This window comes from Hyla sarda, chromosome 10 (assembly GCF_029499605.1).
Source record: "Hyla sarda isolate aHylSar1 chromosome 10, aHylSar1.hap1, whole genome shotgun sequence".
Classification (NCBI taxonomy): Eukaryota; Metazoa; Chordata; class Amphibia; order Anura; family Hylidae; genus Hyla; species Hyla sarda.
In genome coordinates, this window is record NC_079198.1 from 104,632,519 (window position 1) to 104,652,308 (window position 19,790).

At 42.0% G+C, this 19,790-nt stretch overlaps 1 protein-coding gene across 1 annotated transcript in view; it reads left to right on the plus strand.

The window, feature by feature from the left end:
• SSU72 (SSU72 homolog, RNA polymerase II CTD phosphatase) overlaps positions 1-19,790 on the plus strand; it is an 80,373-nt gene that overhangs the window by 54,021 nt on the left and 6,562 nt on the right. Inside the window, exon 3 of the mRNA XM_056544639.1 lies at positions 17,176-17,315. Coding sequence (XP_056400614.1) covers positions 17,176-17,315 — 140 coding nt within the window. The remainder of the gene's footprint in view (positions 1-17,175; positions 17,316-19,790) is intronic.

The window sequence follows — 19,790 nt, forward strand, 5'->3', positions numbered from 1 at the left end:
AAAATATTGTGGAGCAAAATTTAAAGAAAACAACATTTTCAAATATTTTTTTATTCTTTAGGTCCATACAATTAAAAAAAATATATATATATATTACGTATGTTTATTTTACTACTTAAAAATAAGTGTGAAAAGGTGTCCGGAGAACAACTTTAAGCATAGTAATTTTTGTACAAAGTTACTATTTTTATAAGGATTTGTGAGGGCTTATTTTTGTGCGATGTAATCTGTAGTTTTCAGTATGGTATGTCGGTACCATTTTTTTATTTAATTTTTTTTAATGGGACTTTTTAATTGATATAGATAGATGTGGATAGATAGATGGGTAGATAGATAGAGATCTCTCTAACAGTCATGGCCAAAAAATTTTTGCCACCCCTGAAATGTTTCTTGAAAATGAAGTATTTCTCACAGAAAAGGATTGCAGTAACACGTCTTGCTATACACGTTTGTTCCCTTTGTGTGTATTGGAACTAAACCAAAAAAGGAGGGGGGGAAAAACAAATTGGACATAATGTCATACCAAACTCCAAAAATGGGCTGGACAAAATTATTGGCACCCTTAACTTAATATTTGGTTGCACACCCTTTGGAAAAAATAACTAATCAGTCGCTTCCTATAACCATCAATAAGCTTCTTACACCTCTCAGCTGGAATGTTGGACCACTCTTCCTTTGCAAACTGCTCCAGGTCTCTCTTATTGGAACCTGTATGGGAAGAAAAAAGAGACCAGAGAGGGCGCCTCGTGTGATACTGTTGGGTGGTTGAGGGAAAAAGAAGGGAAGTAGGTGCGGGGCTTGCAGGCCCCTTAGGTAGTAACTGCTCACCTTAGAGAAAGTATTAAACTTGCATATCAACCCAATGCATGGGTTACAAAATAGCCGGAACCGCTGCTGAGCCTGAGGTAACAGGTGAGGTAAAAACCATCTCCTGGAGAGAGTAGGTGATCATAAAAGAGCAAAAAAGACCTCGCAAATGGCGCTGCTGGTTCCGTGGAGATGTAGGAATAAACCAAAATCCAAGGTGGAATATTGTAAAAGCTTGTGGATTTTATTGCGAATGAATAAAAGCAATAAAAACGATACAAGTTGAGATTCCGCGTTTCGGGGGAGCCATCCCCTTCTTCAGATCAGTATGCAGACTATATAAACAGATTCTATAAATACTGGAAAAAAGGGCGCCAGGTACATTAGGGGGCGGAGTTATGCAAATTACATACATGTGAAACAATAGGAAAAACACAGAAACCGAATGTAATCAAAGAATGTCCATCTTGTATAGGTAACAGTGGGGACCATATGTTATTAGACAGGGAATTCAGTGTGTAGCTCAAAGATGAGGCTGCCGATGTCTGGCAGTATTAGGCCACACATCCGGACCGCAGATGTAAACATCCGGGGTCCAGATGTGAGCCAGAATAGCTCTGACAGCGGCCGCGATGTGTAATGCGAGGGCGCGCGTCAGGGGGGAGTTGCCACGGACGCGTTGCTAAGGTGCGTGCGTCACGTGGCTGGTGCGGCCAATCAGGAAGCAGTGATCACGGAGAGCTGTCAGTGGTATGCTGACAGCTTTGTGCGCTGCATCTAACTGTGTAGCTCTGTGTAAGCTGGCAAGAACTGCAGGGGGATGGAAGAGGATATCTAGAAATGATTAAATTGATTTAAATAAGAGTGAAGTGTGTTATTTGGGGGAGAGTGATGCAGGGGGATGGGGGGATACAGAGCATGAGAGGGCTAAGAAAGGAAATAGGAGAGTGTGATGACAATTATTGGGAAGATGGGCTAGTGGTCATACCTGGGTACTGTGGACATGGAGTGGAGGTACATGGCATGTACATATTGGGTGACAGCTACTGGAGTGGGGGTACTAATTCAGGTAGCATGAATATATATTATATTGGGGGGGGGCACGGAATCCGGCCAAGGAGATGAAAAGTGGATAAGGAATTATGCTTGTATATACATGAGCATACGGGTAGTAATGCACATGTGTCACGAAAGACATGTGTGGGCATATGTTTGGCAGCCATATAGCAGGACAGCTGTACTAGATAGTTGTATAATTACACATGAGTAACAATGCACATGCATCGCAAGAGATGCATGTGAGTATACATGTAGAGCTGGACCAATGTACTACTGCGCATGTATGTGAATGAAACCATACACATTTGAGTATCAGTGTACATGTGAGAGTGTGTTCTTGTGCATAAGGGTGATAATGCACATGTACCACAACATGCATGTGAAGGTGTAGAATAGAATGAAATGAATATTGGGGTTTGTATAGAATTTTTGATGGATGGGGTGGATAGAGTAAAATTTGTGGTAAATACAGAAGAATTATTGGTGGATCAGGGTTGATTAGTCTGATGGATGCGTACGAGGGTTAAAGGTTACATTCAATCATTTTGTTGAGACCCCCTGGTGAGATGGTGCCCAGGGTATGAATCCAAAAGTTCTCACGTCTTAGGGTGTTGTATTGTTGGTTGACATCCTTATTGATGTGTTCTATGGGGGTAACCTTTAATATTGCTGAAATCACCCCGGTGGTACTCAGTGAGGTGACGCGAAACACTGTGGAGTAGGAAGCCGCGTGTGGTGTTGCTGCGGTGCTTATTCAGGCATTCCCTAAAGCGCCTTATGGTCCTACCCATGTATTGCTGTTTGCAGGAGCACTGTAAGAGGTAAATGAAATAACCGGGAGCCACAGTTGAGGAATGATTTGATGTTAAAGGTTTCTTTGGTAACTGAGGAGGAAAATGATTGGCAGTTATGTGAAATGTGTGAACAACACTTGCATCGTGGAAGACCACACTTGAAGCTTCCTGTTAACGTGGGAAAAATGGAAGGGTTATTGCGCAGTACCGTGGTTGTGAGTTTGCTGGGTGCGATGATATTCCGTAGTGTCCGGGCTCTACGGAAGGTAAGCGGAGGTTTGGATGGAAGATTGCTTCTTAGGTAGGGATCCTGCAGTAGGACTGGCCAGTGTTTGGTTAGGATTTTCCTGATAGCGTAATGTTCTTGGCTGTATGTAGTGGTCCGTTCCGTGGTAGTATTTATTGGAGGGAGAGAGCACTATTATCGGAGGACTGCACCAACTATCTGGGATAGCCCTTTGCCTTGAACCGGGCCTTTAGAATGTTACTTTGTGATATAAAGTTTCTGTCTTTTGTGCAGTTCCTTCTGATACTCTTAAACATTCTCCATATGGTACATTAGTGAGCCATTTCTTAAATTGGCTACTATCAAATCCAAGATAGCTGTTGCCATCTACTGGTTTGAAGAAGGTCTTGGTGTAAAGTGAATGACCATCGTGTGAAACCAGTACATCCAGGAATTCTGCATTATTGCTGTAGACGGATTGGGTGAAGTGGAGTTACCAGTCATTGGAATTTAGATGAGTGGTGAAGTTGTTTTAGACTAGATCTGTCTCCTTTCCAGATAATAAAAATGTTGTCTATATAGCGCCTATAAACGATGCATTTAGAGAAAAGATGAGGGTACACAAAGATTTCCTCAGAGTCCCACGAACAGATTCGCGAAACTGGGTGCCACTTTGGACCCCATAGAGGTCCCGGTGTGCTGTATGTATAGCTGACCCAAAAACTCAAAGTAGTTGTCAGGATGAAGTGGAGTCCTTGTAGAATGAAGTCCACTTGGGCCGAGGGTATAGATGGGTCTTTGGAGATGAAATGGGAGACTGCCTTAATTCCTGCTTCATGTTTAATAACGGTGTATAGTGAAGTGATGTCCAGGGTAACAAGCAGATATTCCGGTTTCCATTCAATTTCCAGGATTAATTTAATGAAGTCTGTGGTGTCTTTCAGATGAGATTTGAGGGTGGTAACATGGCTCTGCAGGCGTAAGTCTATATAGTGTGAAAGGTTTGATGAAATGGAATTGATGCCAGAAATAATTGGTCTACCGGGTGGGTTAGTGATGTTTTTATGAATTTTTGGGAGGTAATAGAACAGCGGAAGAGCAGGTTCTGTGATGAGAATATAATCCCTGTCGGATTTTGTTAATACTCCTCGCGATAGACCTGAATTGACAAGAGTGGTGAGTTCCTCATGGAAGGCCTTGGTCGGATTGTGTGATATGGGAGAATAGTAGGCAGTATTGGATAGTAGTCTGGTGGCCTCGACAATGTAGTCATCTCTGTCAAGGAGTACTATTCCTCCGCCTTTATCAGCTGGACGAATGGTGATGTGTTTATCTGATAGGGATTTGATGGCGGATCTTTCTGCTGCTGTCAGATTGTATTTGGAGTTACGGTTGTACTGTGTAGACTTCTTAGTGAGGTTGTCAAAGTCCGATTGTACCAGGGAAGAGAATGCATCTATGAAGCTCCCTTTTGCATGGAGAGGATAAAAGTTAGATTTAGGACGCAAGCCCGTGGTGATGGAAGGTGGTACAAGAACAGGAGGTTCAGAGACTCCTTTATTGGTGGTGGGGGAGACCCCACTCGAGTCTGAGACTAAAAAAACTTTCAATTGTGAGTTTTCGTATGAAAGAATTAAGATCAAGAAAGAGGTCAAAGTTATTGGATTTGGATGTGGGGCAAAAAGATAATCCTTTAGCCAGAACACACTGTTCAACATCATTGGGTGTGTATTTGGAGAGGTTGAAGATTTTTACTCTGTTGAGTTCTTTGGTTTTACCTTGAAGTATTCTTTTATTAGTTTCCTTTCTTTCCTTGGTACTGGACCCTCCTCTGCATCCCCTCTTTCTTGGTTTTTTTTCTTTTTGTGCCCAGGTGTGGTGCTAGATGAACCTGCTCCAAGGGGGGGGAAAATCTATCTGGTTCACAAGTAACGGAGGGGTTTTGATTAGGATAGGAAGCCCTAAAAAAATAACGTGGTGTCGTTGGTGATGGAGTCCAAGGTTGGTGAGTTCTGTCTATTGGTATCTTCGATTCCATGTGGAGTGCTGACATGGGTAAAAAACTGATGTACAGAAAGGCGTCTATGGGGTAACTGGGGTGGTAACCACAGTAAGGGAATCTTCAAATAAATTATCAGTCTGTACGGAATCTACCAGAGGGAAGGGTGGGTGGTGGGTCAGATATGTGCTCCAAGAGGTCAAGTAGATCTTGTGTTAGAATATCCTGCGTGGAAACAGGATGAGAAGAGATGGCTGTTGGTAAAGGCTGAAGGGAGATTGACGTCTGCGAGACTCTGCTGTTAGCATTGTTGTTGCCTGGTGACTTGGGTGAAGAAATGATCGAGACTGAGGGGGCAGGGGGGATGGGCCGTGTGCAATTGACCGGTGTTATGGTGGTAGTGTAATGCGTATTCAGTCTGGTTGGGGGGATAGTGCTGGTGGTGGCAGCAGAATGGGCAATCCGTTTTGAGAAACGATTGCGTGGAGTGTGGATTTGTGTGGTGGTGGAAGGCTGCGGTTTAGACTTATTTTTATGGTGATTGGAAGCATTGAATGTTCTTGGATGTTGATAATGTCTATCGTTGTTGGGACAGGGTTGGTGTGCCCTATTGGGAGGATGCCTATGGGTGGCGCCCTTGTGGGGTTGATCAGGAACCATGGGTTGTGTAGACCCAGCATTCTGGGGGTGTGATGTGTGAAGGTCTTGGCGAAGGTTCTTGGATTGTGCTGTTTTTTTTCCCCCCAGTATTTGATATTGCCATTCTGGTAATCGGTGCGATCCCTGGAAAGTTTATGGATCTTTTTGGAAATGACATCCCTCTCCAACTTGTGCACCTTATTGTTGAGAGAGGTGTGCCATTCCCTGTATTCAGGAAAGTGATTGTATTTGTTGAGAGAGTTAATGCATGTCTATTCTTTCTGAAATGTCATTAACCAGGGTGTTGCGTTTACCCCATAATTTCAGTAATGTGTTAGAACAGATTTTTAGTGCATTTTCCCAGTCATTACAGAAAGCGTTATCATTGGTGAAGGAGAGTAGGGGGTGCAATCGGAGTCCTCTTGGAATAATGTCCTCTGTAAGGTACATATCCAGAAAAGCACCATCCAATTGGTGTTGTGTCTCTTCAAAAGAAAGTCTTTCTAGTTCAAAGAAGGACTTCATGTCCTCGAAGTCAGTAGCTGAGACATTACCTTTGTTAGAGGAATCCTGAAGGTCCCTAGTAGGTTCTGTATTGTCCGTGGTGACGAGAGTCTTGAAGAGGTGGGCTCTTCTGTGAAGCCTTGATGTCTTGAAATCGGAGGAGGGTGGTGGAGGTGGTGGAGGTGGTGGAGGAGGAGGAGGATGAGGATGATGATGATGATGATGATGAGGATGGAGGATGATGGATGAGGATGGATGATGATGATGGATGAGGATGATGATGATGATGGATGAGGATGGATGATGAATGATGAAACATGGTTGCCTAGGTCCCAATAACACACCTCTGCGGGTGGCCAAGTAGAGAACCTGTATGGGGAGAAAAAAAAGACTGGAGAGGGCGCCTCGTGTGATACCGTTGGGTGGTTGAGGGAAAAAGAAGGGAAGTAGGTGCGGGGCTTGCAGGCCCCTTAGGTAGTAACTGCTCACCTTAGAGCAAGTATTAAACTTGTATATCAACCCAATGCATGGGTTACAAAATAGCCGGAACCGCTGCTGAGCCTGAGGTAACAGGTGAGGTAAAAACCATCTCCTGGAGAGAGTAGGTGATCATAAAAGAGCAAAAAAGACCTCGCAAATGGCGCTGCTGGTTCCGTGGAGATGTAGGAATAAACCAAAATCCAAGGTGGAATATTGTAAAAGCTTGTGGATTTTATTGCGTATGAATAAAACCAATAAAAGCAATAAAAAAGCTATACAAGTTGAGATTCCGCGTTTTGGGGGAGCCACCCCTTTCTTCAGATCAGTATGCAGACTAGATACAAACAGAGATTCTATAAATACTGGAAAAAAGGGTGCCTTTTCCCAACAACAATTTTTAGATCTCTCCACAGGTGTTATATGGGATTTAGATCTGGACTCATTGCTAGACACTTCAGAACTCTCCAGCGCTTTGTTGCCATCCATTTCTGGGGGCTTTTTGGCGTATGTTTGGGGTCATTGTCCTGCTGGAAGACCCAAGATCTCGGATGCAAACCCAGCTTTCTGACACTGGGATGTACAGTGCGAGCCAAAATCCGTTGGTAATCCTTAGATTTCATGGTTCCTTGCACACATTCAAGGCACCTAGTTCATTTTGGCAAAATGTGTTTTTTTTTTTTTTTTTTTTTTTTTTTTTTATGTCTGTCAGCAGTGGGGTCCTCCTGGGTCTCCTGCCATAGCGTTTTGTTTAATTTAAATGTCGACAGACAGTTCGTGCTGACACTGATGCTCCCAGAGCCTGCAGGACAGCTTGAATATCTTTGGAACTTGTTTGGGGCTGCTTATCCACCATCCGGACTATCCTGCGTTGACAACTTTTCTTCAATATTTTTCTTCCTTCCATGCCCAGGGTGATTAGCTACAGTGCAATGGGTTGCAAACTACTTAATAATGTTGCACACTGTGGACAAAGGTAAATCTAGATCTCTGGAGGTGGATATGTAACCTTGAGATTGTTGATAATTTTCCACAATTTTTGTTCTCATGTCCTCAGACAATTCTCTTCTCTTTCTATTGTCCAGACACAATGCAAAGACTAAGTGAACTTCTCTCTGTTTTATCTGCTTTCAGGTGTGATTTTTTTATTTTTTTTTTTATATTGCCCACACCTTTTACTTGCTCCAGGTGAGTTTAAAGGAGCATCACATGCTTGAAACAATCTTTTTACACGCATTTGAAAGGGTGCCAATAAATTTGTCCAGCTCATTTTTGGGGTTTGGTGTGACATTATGTTCAATTAGCTTTTTTTTTTTTCTTCCCGTTTTCTTTGGTTTATTTCAAACACAAAGGGAAACATGTGTTACTGCAATCCTTTTCTGTGAGAAATAGTTAATTTTCTAGAAATATTTCTGGGTTGCCAACATTTATGGCCATGACTATAATTATCTATCTATAAACGATTTTTTTTTTCCAGCAATATTGGACGGACTTCCTCTGACAGCTCTTACTGATATCCCGCTCCTGACCTTCACTGTGTTTCTTCTGCTTCTTGTGGTTGACTGGTCACCCTGCAGTTAAGCTAGTCCCTGGAAACAGTGATGTCCCGCCTTGGCTGGTGACTGGCTAAACTGCAGTGTGACAAGTTGACCATAAGAAGGAAGATAATCTGGACAGACAACGGTAGCACGATACATGAGGCACCAGTGGCGCAGTAGAAGTGCAGGGTTTTTGGTGTGACATATACAAATGCCATCTACTTTGTGGCAACTGTATCTGCAGATTTTGCGCATAAATCTGCAGCAGATCTGCCCTGTGGGACCATAGGGTGGTGTTAAATCTGTTGTATTCTTTTCATGGATTTGGGGCCATAAATCCTGCAGAAATGGTGCATTGTGAAAGTCTTCATACTGCCTCTTTTTTTTTTTTTTTTTTGCTTTAAGGAAAATCTATTGCAGTGACCTTAGTATTCAGACCCTTTCCTCAGTACGTAGTTGAAGTCCCTTTTGGCAGGGATTAGTCTTGGTCTTCTTGGATATGTTGCCACATGGCTTACACACCTGCATTTGCGGTCCTTCCTTTCTGCAGATATTATCAAGCTCCATCAGGTGGGATAAGGACTGTTGGTGGAAGCCATTTTCAAGTCTTTCCAGAGATATTCACTTGGGCTTAAGTCAGGGCTCTAGCGGGGCCACTCAAGGACTTCAGGGGGTTTTCGTGTGTTTTACGGCCACTCTGCCATAAAGCCCAGATTATGGAGTGCTTCTTAACATAGCTCAGCTAGAGTGACCATTGGGTTCTTGGTCATCCCTGTTACCAAGGCCCTTCTCTCCTGATTACTGGGAGCCAGTTTCAGGAAAAATCCTGGTTGTTTGAAACTTCCATGTAAAAATTATGGAGACCACTGAGCTTTTGGGAACTTTCAGTGCAGCAGAAATTTCTTTGTACTCCATATCTGTGCCTCAACACAATCCTGTCGGAGTTCTATAGGCAGTTCTTTCTACCTCCATGGGTTAGCTTTTGCTCTGATATACATTGTCAGCTGTGAGACCTATTAAATAGACAGGGCTGTGTCTTCAGCTGTCTAATCAGCTGAATTTCCCCTAAAGTTAAATTTCAAGTGTCATAACAAAGTATCTGAATATTAAAATAAACAAAAAATAAGGCATGTGATCACTGGGATTCATACAGGAAGCCATACTACAACATCCTGTATTGGGGCATGTGAACACAAAATTTGTGTAGCGCTGTGCTGCGGCATTCAGTGTGGAACAAAAGTAAAAGTACTTTTGCACGGTTTATAGTCTCCAATTGAATCCCATGGCTCATAAACCTGGTCTAATGATTTTACATTCTCTGCTTGTATAGCTTTAATAGTCAACATCGGGGAGAAATCCAATGTTTTCCTCGGGCTGGGTTCACACTGCGTCAGTGTCCGTCTGATGGGCTGCCTGTTTGCATGTGATGTTGACTGTATAAATATTATATAGGCCTATGTAAGTTTTTCATTACTGCATTATGTGCCCTGTATATGTGATGTTCTACAGTAGTGGCTACTGAATAATCTCACTGTATGTTGCTTTGGGCCAATAAAATGCCCTCTTACAAACGTCTTATCAGTGTCGCTTTCATTGAGAAGCTTTATTGGAGCTTTATGCTCTCGCCTGGATTTAGTCTGTACTAAGATATGCAAAAATGGAGACTGCATTTATCAATCTGCACAGAAACAAAACACTGTTGAATTTTCCCATAGTAACCAATCACAGATCATAATTTTAACCAGAGCTCATTAAGATATAAAAGGCGAGCTGTGATTGGTTACTAAAGCAGATCCCTCCAATTGTCTCAAACAGCTTGATAAATCAGGGCCAATGTGATCTAGGCTAGTGGAGGCTACTTGTTGCATTGGCATTAATGTGATTGCTAAGGCTCTATTCACACTAGCAGCAGGAGTACCATTATTATTGAATCCATGATCTTCACTGACTATAACATTTTGTCCCTCTCCCCACAGGTAACAATAACTGACTCCCTCAGAAAAAAAAACTCTTCCACCCACCGACCGACCGATACTGCCAGTCCCTAGAGTGTGCCTCCAGCTGCGTGGTGCATGCGTGATGTACTTCTGACATTGCAGCGCCACTCAGCCTAGCTCAGGGAGCAGGGGGGAGCAGCTGCCATGTCTGGAGAACTGCACATCTGCATGTGTCTCACAGTGCCCTATGTCTGCTCCTAGTGGCGGATTGCTACTGTGAGCAGGGCACATGGGCAAAGCTAGAGGCACACTCTAGGAACGGGCAGTAGGGCACGTGTGACCTTACCTTTAAACAGATCCTGCCACCGGAGCATGTTTGTGGTTACATTTTTGAAGGCCATAATACATCCCCAAAAATGCATCCATGTTACACTAGTGTGAACCCAGGCTCACTTCTGCTACATTGGAAGGAAAGAAATCTGGTGCAGGCTTTACATGTGTGGGTAAGATTTGTAAAATCCTCATACACTAGCCTTATCCTCTATTTAGTGGATTTTACCTGCACAAATCTGCATAAAAAATTTCCATCCTATAAATGCACCTTTTTAGAGCAGGAATTAACATAGTAGAATGCTTTCTTTAGACTTTCCCAACCTTTCACAGTCCTCCTGACATTGGCATCATGGTCTGTGTGGAGGCACCCTATAGATTGTTCAGTTTAGAAATCTTTGTCATACACCCTATTTAGACATTCTGGATTCTTCTCTTTTGGCCTTGAGTGTACAGAATCTTCCAAACAGCATCTTCCACTTTGGTCCTGGCCTGTTGACAACTCAGTCATAAGAAATGGATCTGTGTAATGCTGCTTTTCCCCTGTGGTAGGTTCTGCAAGGAAACCAAACACTTACTTCTAGGCTTCCCCAATAAATATAGTTAATCGCTATCGATGATTATTATATTGTGAAGGGATTGTCCACTACAGTGCCTTGGTTTTCCACTTTTTTTTTTTTCCCCCTGATCAAACCCTTATACCAGGCAGAAGTTGCCCACCCATAAGGGCAACTCACGTACAAAATTTTTGTTCAGATCAGACAAAATATTGTCTGCACTACAAGTTTTATATGGGAAATGTGCCTTGATTTGTGCAGAGAATTGTTCTTATGCAGCTTCTTGCCCACTTGATGTAGTGTATCAAGTGACCCAGAGCCCACCATGTGGAGGTGGCTACATTTAGGCCTCCTTCTATATGGCATAAGTATTTAAAGACCACTGTGGCAGTGAAAGCTTGTCCGAGTTGTTGTTGTTGTTGTTGTTCGATTGTTGAAACTTAGCAGCACAACGTGGGACATCTGGATTATCCCTGGTGATTATTGCAGTATAATCCTTAGTCAAAACTGAGTAGGCACAATAGAAGGCACATTTCCCATGTAAACCATGAAGCTCTTAGTGGAGACAGAGGATATTGTCTGATTGGGTCCAAATTTTGCATGTGAGTTGCCCTTATGGGTGCACAAATTATGCCAGCTATTAGGATTCAGTCAGAGAAGAAAGTGGAAAAGTGAGTCACCCTATCCATAGAGGGGAACTCTTTAAGGGTATGCCAGTATTACATCTCACTAGTAATATTTTTGTCCCAATCTAACCACAAGACTCACCTACAAATCTATAGGGATCTATAGAATGTGACAATCCCTACAACTGCTTAAATCAGCCACTCTAGAACTTCCAAAGTATAGGAGCAGCCTCTGCATGTAGATGACTTGGGTACAGTAAGTTATACAATGTGGTACAGTGTCTCCCAAAAGAGAAAACTATAACTTCCTATCTGTATAAGAACCAGAACAAGTGAGGGTGTGGAGCTCAAATTGCATTACTGTAAAATGGGGAGAGGGCATGGGTTCATGGGGCTTCATGTGCAACTAAATAGCTGCTTAGGCCAGGTTCACCTCTGCATCAAAGACTCTGTTCATGGTCTGTCACAGATTGTGTTTGGTGCAGAAAATGAAGCTTCCAGATTCCATTGACTTTAATGGGGTCTGTCGGGTTTTCATCTGATGTCCATTTAGGTCCCCTCACCTGCCTCCAGCTGTCTACTCTGGTCTTCTGCTCTGGTCTGAGATCGAGCATAAGTTAGCCAATAATACTGATCGGTGCTATGCCCTATGCATTGGGCTGTATCAGCAATCAACTGCTGTTGATAGTCCCCTATGGGGACATCAAAAGTGTAAAAATAAATAAATAAAAAGTAGAAAAATTTAAAAATAAAAGTGAAAAATCCCCTCCCACCAATAAAAATGAAAATTGTCCCTTTTTCCTATTGTACCCCCAAAAAGCGTAACAATTTTTTTAAAAATAAACGTATTTGGTATTGCTGCATGCGTAAATGTCCAAACTATTAAAATATAATAACGATCCTGTACGGTGAATGACGTTAACAGAAAATTAAAGTCCAAAAATGCTTCTTTTTTGTCACATTTTATTCCAGAAAATTTTTATAAAAAGTGATCTAAAAGTTTTATATATGCAAATGTGGTATCGATAAAAAGAACAGATAACGGTGCAAAAAAGGATACCACCCCATATACGGAAAAATTAGTGTTCAAAATAAGGCGACTTTATATTACTGATTTGGTACAAAAAGTTTGAGATTTTTTTAAGCGGTACAAAAATAATAAAAAGTATCTAGCCATGGGTATCATTTTAATTGTATTGACCCACAGAATAAAGACATGTCCATTTTACCATAAAGTAAACAGTGTGAAGACAAAACCCTCCAATGTACAAAATTGTGGTTTTTCATTTAAATTTCCTCCCTAAAAAAAATAATGCTTTGGGTTCGCCATAAATTTTTTGGTAAAATGAGAGATTTCATTACAAAGTACAATTGGTCATGCAAAAAACAATACCTTATATGGGTCTGTAGATGGAAACATAAGAGTTATGGTTTTTAGAAGGCGAGGAGGAAAATAACGAAAATGCAAAAATAAAATTGGCCTGGTCCTTAAGGTCAAAATGAGCTTGGTCCTTTTTAAGGGGTTAAAGAGGTACTCCAGTGGAAAACCAAATTTTGGCTCCAGAAAGTTAAAAAGATTTGTAAATTACTTTTGTTAATCTTAATCCATCCAGTACTTATCAGTTGAGAAAGTTGAGGTGGTGTTTTCTGTCTTACCCCAGTACTCTCTGCTGACACCTCTGTCCTGAGCAGGAGCAAATCCCCATAGCAAACCTCTGTCAATGTCAGGAACTGTCCTGAGCAGGAGGTGTCAGCAGAGAGCACTGTGGTGTGAAAATAACTACACAACTTCCTCTGGAGTATCCAGCAGCTAAGTACTGGAAGGATTAAGATTTTTTTTTTTTTAATAGAAGTAATTTACAAATCTGTTTCTTTCCTGCACTGGTTGATTTGAAAATAAAAATTTCCACCAGAGTACCCCTTCAACCAAGCCTGATTCGGATTTAGTTTGATTTCAAGTTTTCAGGTTTTAGAATCTCTACTGCTGTCAGTAAATGAAAACCATTATTTACATCCACAAACATTCTGGATTTCACACGGGTTAGCTTTAAAAAGGATTAGACCCTTGGTTCACTGTAGCAAACAAAGGAGAGGTATATACACTTACTAAAATGTAAGTGCAACTTTTAAACAATTTTATTTTTAGGTCTGAATTTCTGTGCTGAATAAATTTTATCATCTCTAGATCTTCATTCTTCTGTTCCAGAGCTTCACATTCTTTTCCATATAGGAAACACAGAGCTGCTGAGTTTGTAGGCAGCATTTCCGATAAAACTGCACAGCTATTCATCTAAACTTTCTAAATCTCCCTCTGTCCCAGTCCTAGAACCATGCCAGACAGCTGGTGTTGCCAGAAGACACGATCAGCAAAGACTTTCCCCTCCAGCATCAGGGCAATTCAGATGAATTTGTCCATGTAATAGAAAGGCTACTCTAGTTCTCCAGATTTAGGACACTGGATACAGATCGTCTCGATGTCCTGGCTAATGGAGAAGGGGCTGGAGTGGGCTCCCCTTAATGATGTCCATACTAGGACATAGACATGAGACAACCCCTTCTTGCATTCCCACATACATGTAAGTCATTGGTAACTTGGAGTGGGTGGCCCCAATGCATTTCATACATACATGTACGTGAGATTGCAGGATAGTTAAGGGCACACTCCAGGATCAGATATTATCCTAGAAGTTTAACCTCTTAGATACTGCAGTCAAGAGTGGTTATGGCATCTAAGTGGTTATTGACTGCTGCTGGTTTGATAATGTCTCTGGCACCCTCACAACACGATCACAGGGTGCCAACTGGTTGTGCTTTTCGAAGGACCCTGTAACTGCCACGGCAGATCTCTTGTTATTCATGCCATTGGGAGTGTATAATTAACAGTTTGACAGTACACTGCCATACAGTCTAACAGTGAACATCACATTCAGGACTCATAGGAGTACTAAAAATATAAGTCTTTAGAAATAAACAAATACTCCATGATAAAAATGTATTACCCAGTACCCTTTTCCATGTTTCAAATAAACAAATCTATATAAAAAAATCTATACTCCAAACAATTTTTTTTTTAAATAACTCACATTAGTGAAAACATTTAATAAGAAGCGATAAAAAGTCCCATGTACCCCAAAATTATGCAGATAAAGAACAGATCACTGTGAAAAGTGAGACGCCCCCCCTCCCTAATCTATGGAGCTGTGTTGGGGCTCCTTTTTTACACAGTGATCTGTTCTTTATCTGCATCATTTTGGTGTCCAAACCTGGCAATCGTACAGGCCCACAAACAAGCTGTCATATGGGTGTCAACTGCAAAATTTGAGTTCTTGCTTTCAGAAGAGGAGGAAAAAACAAACTTTCCTGGTCCTTAAATGGGCACGGTCATCAACCTTTTTTTTTTTTTTTTTTTATGTTGTAGTAATTATGTACTACAACATATCTCTAATATAGTTTGATTATTTGTATATTTTTTTTAAATTAAAATAGTTTTTTACATTTTGAAAACCGGCCACTAGGGATCTCCCTCCTAGTGGCCGGCTGCAGTCTGCCGTCAGCCTGCGCTTGCGAGCACTAAGAACACAGAGGATGCGCGCATTGGCTCACACGTTGGCCCCGCCTCCCTACATACTTGCGGCGCAGCTGCTAAGTCCTGCACTTGGGTATGTCTCTTTTGGGGGGGGGGGGAGCGGATTGCGCAGCCGTGACAAAGATATTGCTTTCAACACAGGGTGTATCCAGTTGTTTCACCACTACAACTCCCAGCATGCCCTGACAGCCAATAGTTGTCAGGGGAAGCTGGGAATTGTAGTGGCGAAACAGCTGGGAGGCACCCTGTATAGATGTGCTAAGGGCGGAAGTCTGCCCCCTGCAGGCTTCAGTGATGTCGCGCCTGCTGGGGAAGTCTGCCTGGTAAGTGAGCACACTACCAGGTAGACAAAAAAGGCATTTCTAAGATAGTTAAAAAAAATAAAAATTAAAGGCAAAGAAGGGGTTAGGGATAGATGGGCAATAGGCAGGGACAGAAAAATGTCCTGCTTCTGGAAAAGGAAGCAGGACATTTGAAGATTTATTTTTTTTTTAAATTATGCAAAAAAAAAAATTGGTCCAGCCCTATATAATCGGCACAAAATTTTGGACCTTTTTAAGTGAAATACAACTATTAACACCTCATAAGTAATTATTGCAAAGATGTGCACCAATCCTCCGTTATGGAGCCCTAAGGCAGAAGCCCTCTTCACACTAATCAGCTAATTTCCTATACTATGGATAGTGGATCACAGGCAGAGATGGAAATACCCCTAATGAATCAGAGCTGAACCTCTTTGAGCTGAACATGAACTTCTGGCATGTTTTACTTACACTGGCAGATTTTGGCTTGATAGAAACTGTAATACAAGCCCCACACCTGTGCTATCTGGACATGAGAAGGACCTCATCTGTTGTATGTACACCCGAAAGATCATTTCCACTTCACAGCAAGCAGGAATCTTCAAAACAATGCTGACTATAAACAGCAAAGGCTTTTTATAGTGTCCGTAGTTCTACAGTGGTGCAGGGCATTATCCATGAAATACATAGGTGAGTGTTAAATCTCTTGGGGCTGGGACCTCCATAAACACTAGAATATGGGGGCCTTAGTCCCCTGAACCTCCATAACCGCACTTCCATGGTAAAGAGCAGTTTCTGTGAGCCGGCAGCTAACCCTGTATATTGCCATTCCAGTCTAAGTCAACGGGACAGGAAGTCAAAGTAAGAAATCTATATTTTGGGCACACCTGTGTCTGAGCGCAGCTGATCTGCAGCATAATACAGTAGCGGACAAGTTGGTTAGATTTTCACCTTTTTATGTATAGGAATCTAGTGCAAAATTCTACAGGTAATATTCTGTCCTGTGGATGTTTGTATACAACATAAAGATAAGTCATTCATGTTAACTTTTTACATATAGAAACCTCCAAGTGGACGTTTATGTTTCTTCTCTCTCGTGCAATAGTAACAACCACTAATCGCTGTCCTTGGAGCACCAACCGTGGCTGTCATTTCATCTTTTCTAGGGTCCTGAAGGCCAAATCTCTCTAACTTATCCTGTGATATGGAGAGGAAATATATCATAGGAGTCTCTGTTGCTTCCGCAGCAGATTTTAAAGGGTTTGGCCAGTTGAGCAACACTTACTGCTTTTGTTTCGAATTGCAGGAAGCGCCAGCTTAGCCAATTGCTGGACAAAGTTGATCTTATAGGAAAGGTTCTTCTCATTTAATTTGGTCCTAGTTTTGGTTTCAGGTAACATTGTCCTTAGTCAATATAATTTAGCATATGGTATTAGGTTGCAATGCAAACCAGGCTCAGGCCACATTTTATATTCCAGCAGATTGACACAAATTTCGACAAAAGCTTTTTCTCCTATTAAGAACTGAAAGACTGAAAATTTCCCAGCTGCTAATAGTGGAAGCATGCCAGTAAAAAGATCCAGAATTTTTTTATTTGCCAAGCCTTGAAATATGCCATGAGCCTAAGTTCACCAGATAAGATGTCATAGGCCGTGTGCATTGATGGTGGTGTAAATCTCAAATGTCTGGCTCCTTGGCAGGCTATACCTTGGCCCTTGTGTCTAATGTGTTGTGTGTATGAGTGCAAATGTGTACATTGTTACTTACAAGGATCCTTAATGGTATAAAATTCAGATATACACAGAATGGTATTTTACACATGTTGGACAGAAACAAGAGGATCAAACCACGACCAGAGAGGTTCCAGAACTGCAAGGACTACTTTGACCTGGTGATCACCTGCGAGGAGAGAGTCTATGATCAAGTAGTAGAAGGTAAGGACCTCCCATTTAGTTTATTCTACGTGAGTGTTTGGGCATGTTACCTGCATCTTTTTAAACATTTTTTTAGGTCCAAAACTCTGTGCTTAATAATATCATGAGGATTAAGTTATCTCCAATCCACAGGACCCTACGTGCTGTCACACACTTGGGACAACTGACTTCCATCGGTGGGATCCAAGCTGTTGAACCTCCACCGATCAGTTAGTTATCTCCTATTCTGTGTGCTGGGGATACATTTTAATAAAATAGATGGTGGGGATGTAGCGGACACAGAGGGTTGTAGTCAATAGAGTATATTCAGAGCAAGGTCTTGTTACCAGTGAGGACCTCAGGGATGTGTAATTGAACGCATTTTGTTTAATAGCTTAGTGATATTGCAGACAGTCTCGATGCTTCGGTATTGGTCTTTTTTCTGATGACACAAAGATTTGTTACAGGGTTGATGTTCCTGAAGGGATACACCAAATAGAAAAGTATTTAGGTAAACTAGAAAAAGTCAGAACTCGACACTGACCTTTTAATGTGGATAAGTGAAAGAAAATGCACCTGTGACGTAAAAGCCCTCGGGCAGAAAATAGAATATTTGATATAGGCATAACCTTAGTGTCTGAGGAAAGGGATTTACGGGTAAATATTTTAGAAGACTTAAAGGAGTACTCTGGTGCAGAGTATTCCTAGCCCTGGCTGCAAAAAAAATTAAAACAAACCATCTCTCACCTTCCTGGGTTCCCGCAGAGCGCCACTACAGCTGATCGGTCCTCCGGTCCATCCTCTTCATACTTCCGTGTGTAACGAAGCGTCACATGGCGCTCCGCCGGCCGAGGCAGAACATTGCGGGTGCCGGCGATAGGCTGAGCGCCATGTGACTCTTCGTTACACACGGAAGTATGAAGAGGATGGACCGGAGGATCGATCAGCTGTAGTGGCGCGCCGCGGGAACCCAGGAAGGTGAGAGATGGTTCATTTTTTTTGCAGGACGGAGGAGGAATACTCTGCACCAGAGTACTCCTTTAAAGGTAGGCAGACAATGTCATGGAGCAGCAGGAAATGCTAGCAGAATGCTTGGGTGTATAGGGAGAGTTATTAGCAATAGAAAAGGGAATTGCTCATATGTGTATAGGGAGAGGTATTAGTAGTAGAAAGGGAAGTGATCATGAGTGTAATGGGTGATTCCACGGCTACCCGAAGCCAGCTTTCTGAACTGGCCTGGAGATCACAGGGTTCCAGTGGCCGTACCCCCCCTCAATCAGACATTTTTTCCCCTTTCCTTTGGATATGGGATAAGATGTCTAGGGGCGGAGTATCCCTTTAACATGTATAGCTTGGAAGAAAGATGAGTAGGAATATAAAACTTGTATATACAGTGGGGCAAAAAAGTGTTTAGTCCAGCCACCAATTGTTCTCCCACTTAAAAAGATGAGATCTGTAATTTTCATCATAGGTATACCTCAACAATGAGAGGCATAATGAGAAAAATCCATAAAATCACATTGTCTGATTTTTAAAGAATTTTTATCTGCAAATTATGGTGCAAAATAAGTATTTGGTCAATAACAAAAATTCATCTCAATACTTTTATATACCCTTTGTTGGCAATGACAGGTCAAACGTTTTCTGTAAGTCTTAAGGTTTTCACACACTTTTGCTGGTATTTTGGCACATTCCTCCATGCAGATCTCCTCTAGAGTAGTGATGTTCAACACGGACTTTCAACTCCCTCCAAAGGTTTTCTATGGAGTTTAGATCTGGAGACTGGCTAGGCCACTCCAGGACCTTGAAATGCTTCTTATGAAGCCACTCCTTCATTGCCCGGGTGGTTTTTAAGATCATTGTCATGCTAAAAGGCGTCATGTTCTGAAGTTTTTATTGGTACCATTTTTGTATTGATCGGACTTTTTGTAATGATACGCTATTTTGGACTTTGGAATTTTTTTGCGTGTACGCCATTGACCGTGCAATTTAATTAACGATATATTTTTATAGTTCGGACATTTCCGTACGTGGTGATACCACATATTTTTATTTACAGTTTTTTTTTTTTTTTTATGGGAAAAGGGGTATGATTCAAACTTTTATTAGGGAAGGGGTTAAATGACCTTTGTTTAACTTTTCACTTTTTTTTTTTTTTTTTGCAGTGTTATAGCTCCCATAGGGACCTATAACACTGCGCACACTGATTTTATGCTGATCCCTGCAAAGCCAGGTACGCCCTGAGTCCTTAAGGGGTTAAGCAGGGGGACACGTCTGCCACTGCATGACTTGAGTCCCTGGCGGTGTAGTGTGTTACTGATGGTAGCCTTTGTTTAGTCCCAGCTCTCTGCAGGTCATTCACTAGGTCCCCCCATGTGGTTCTGGGATTTTTGCTCACCGTTCTTGTCATCATTGACACCACGGGGTGAGATCCTGCGTGGAGCCCAGATCAAGGGAGATTATCAGTGGTCTTGCTGGGACCCCCGCAATCTCCTC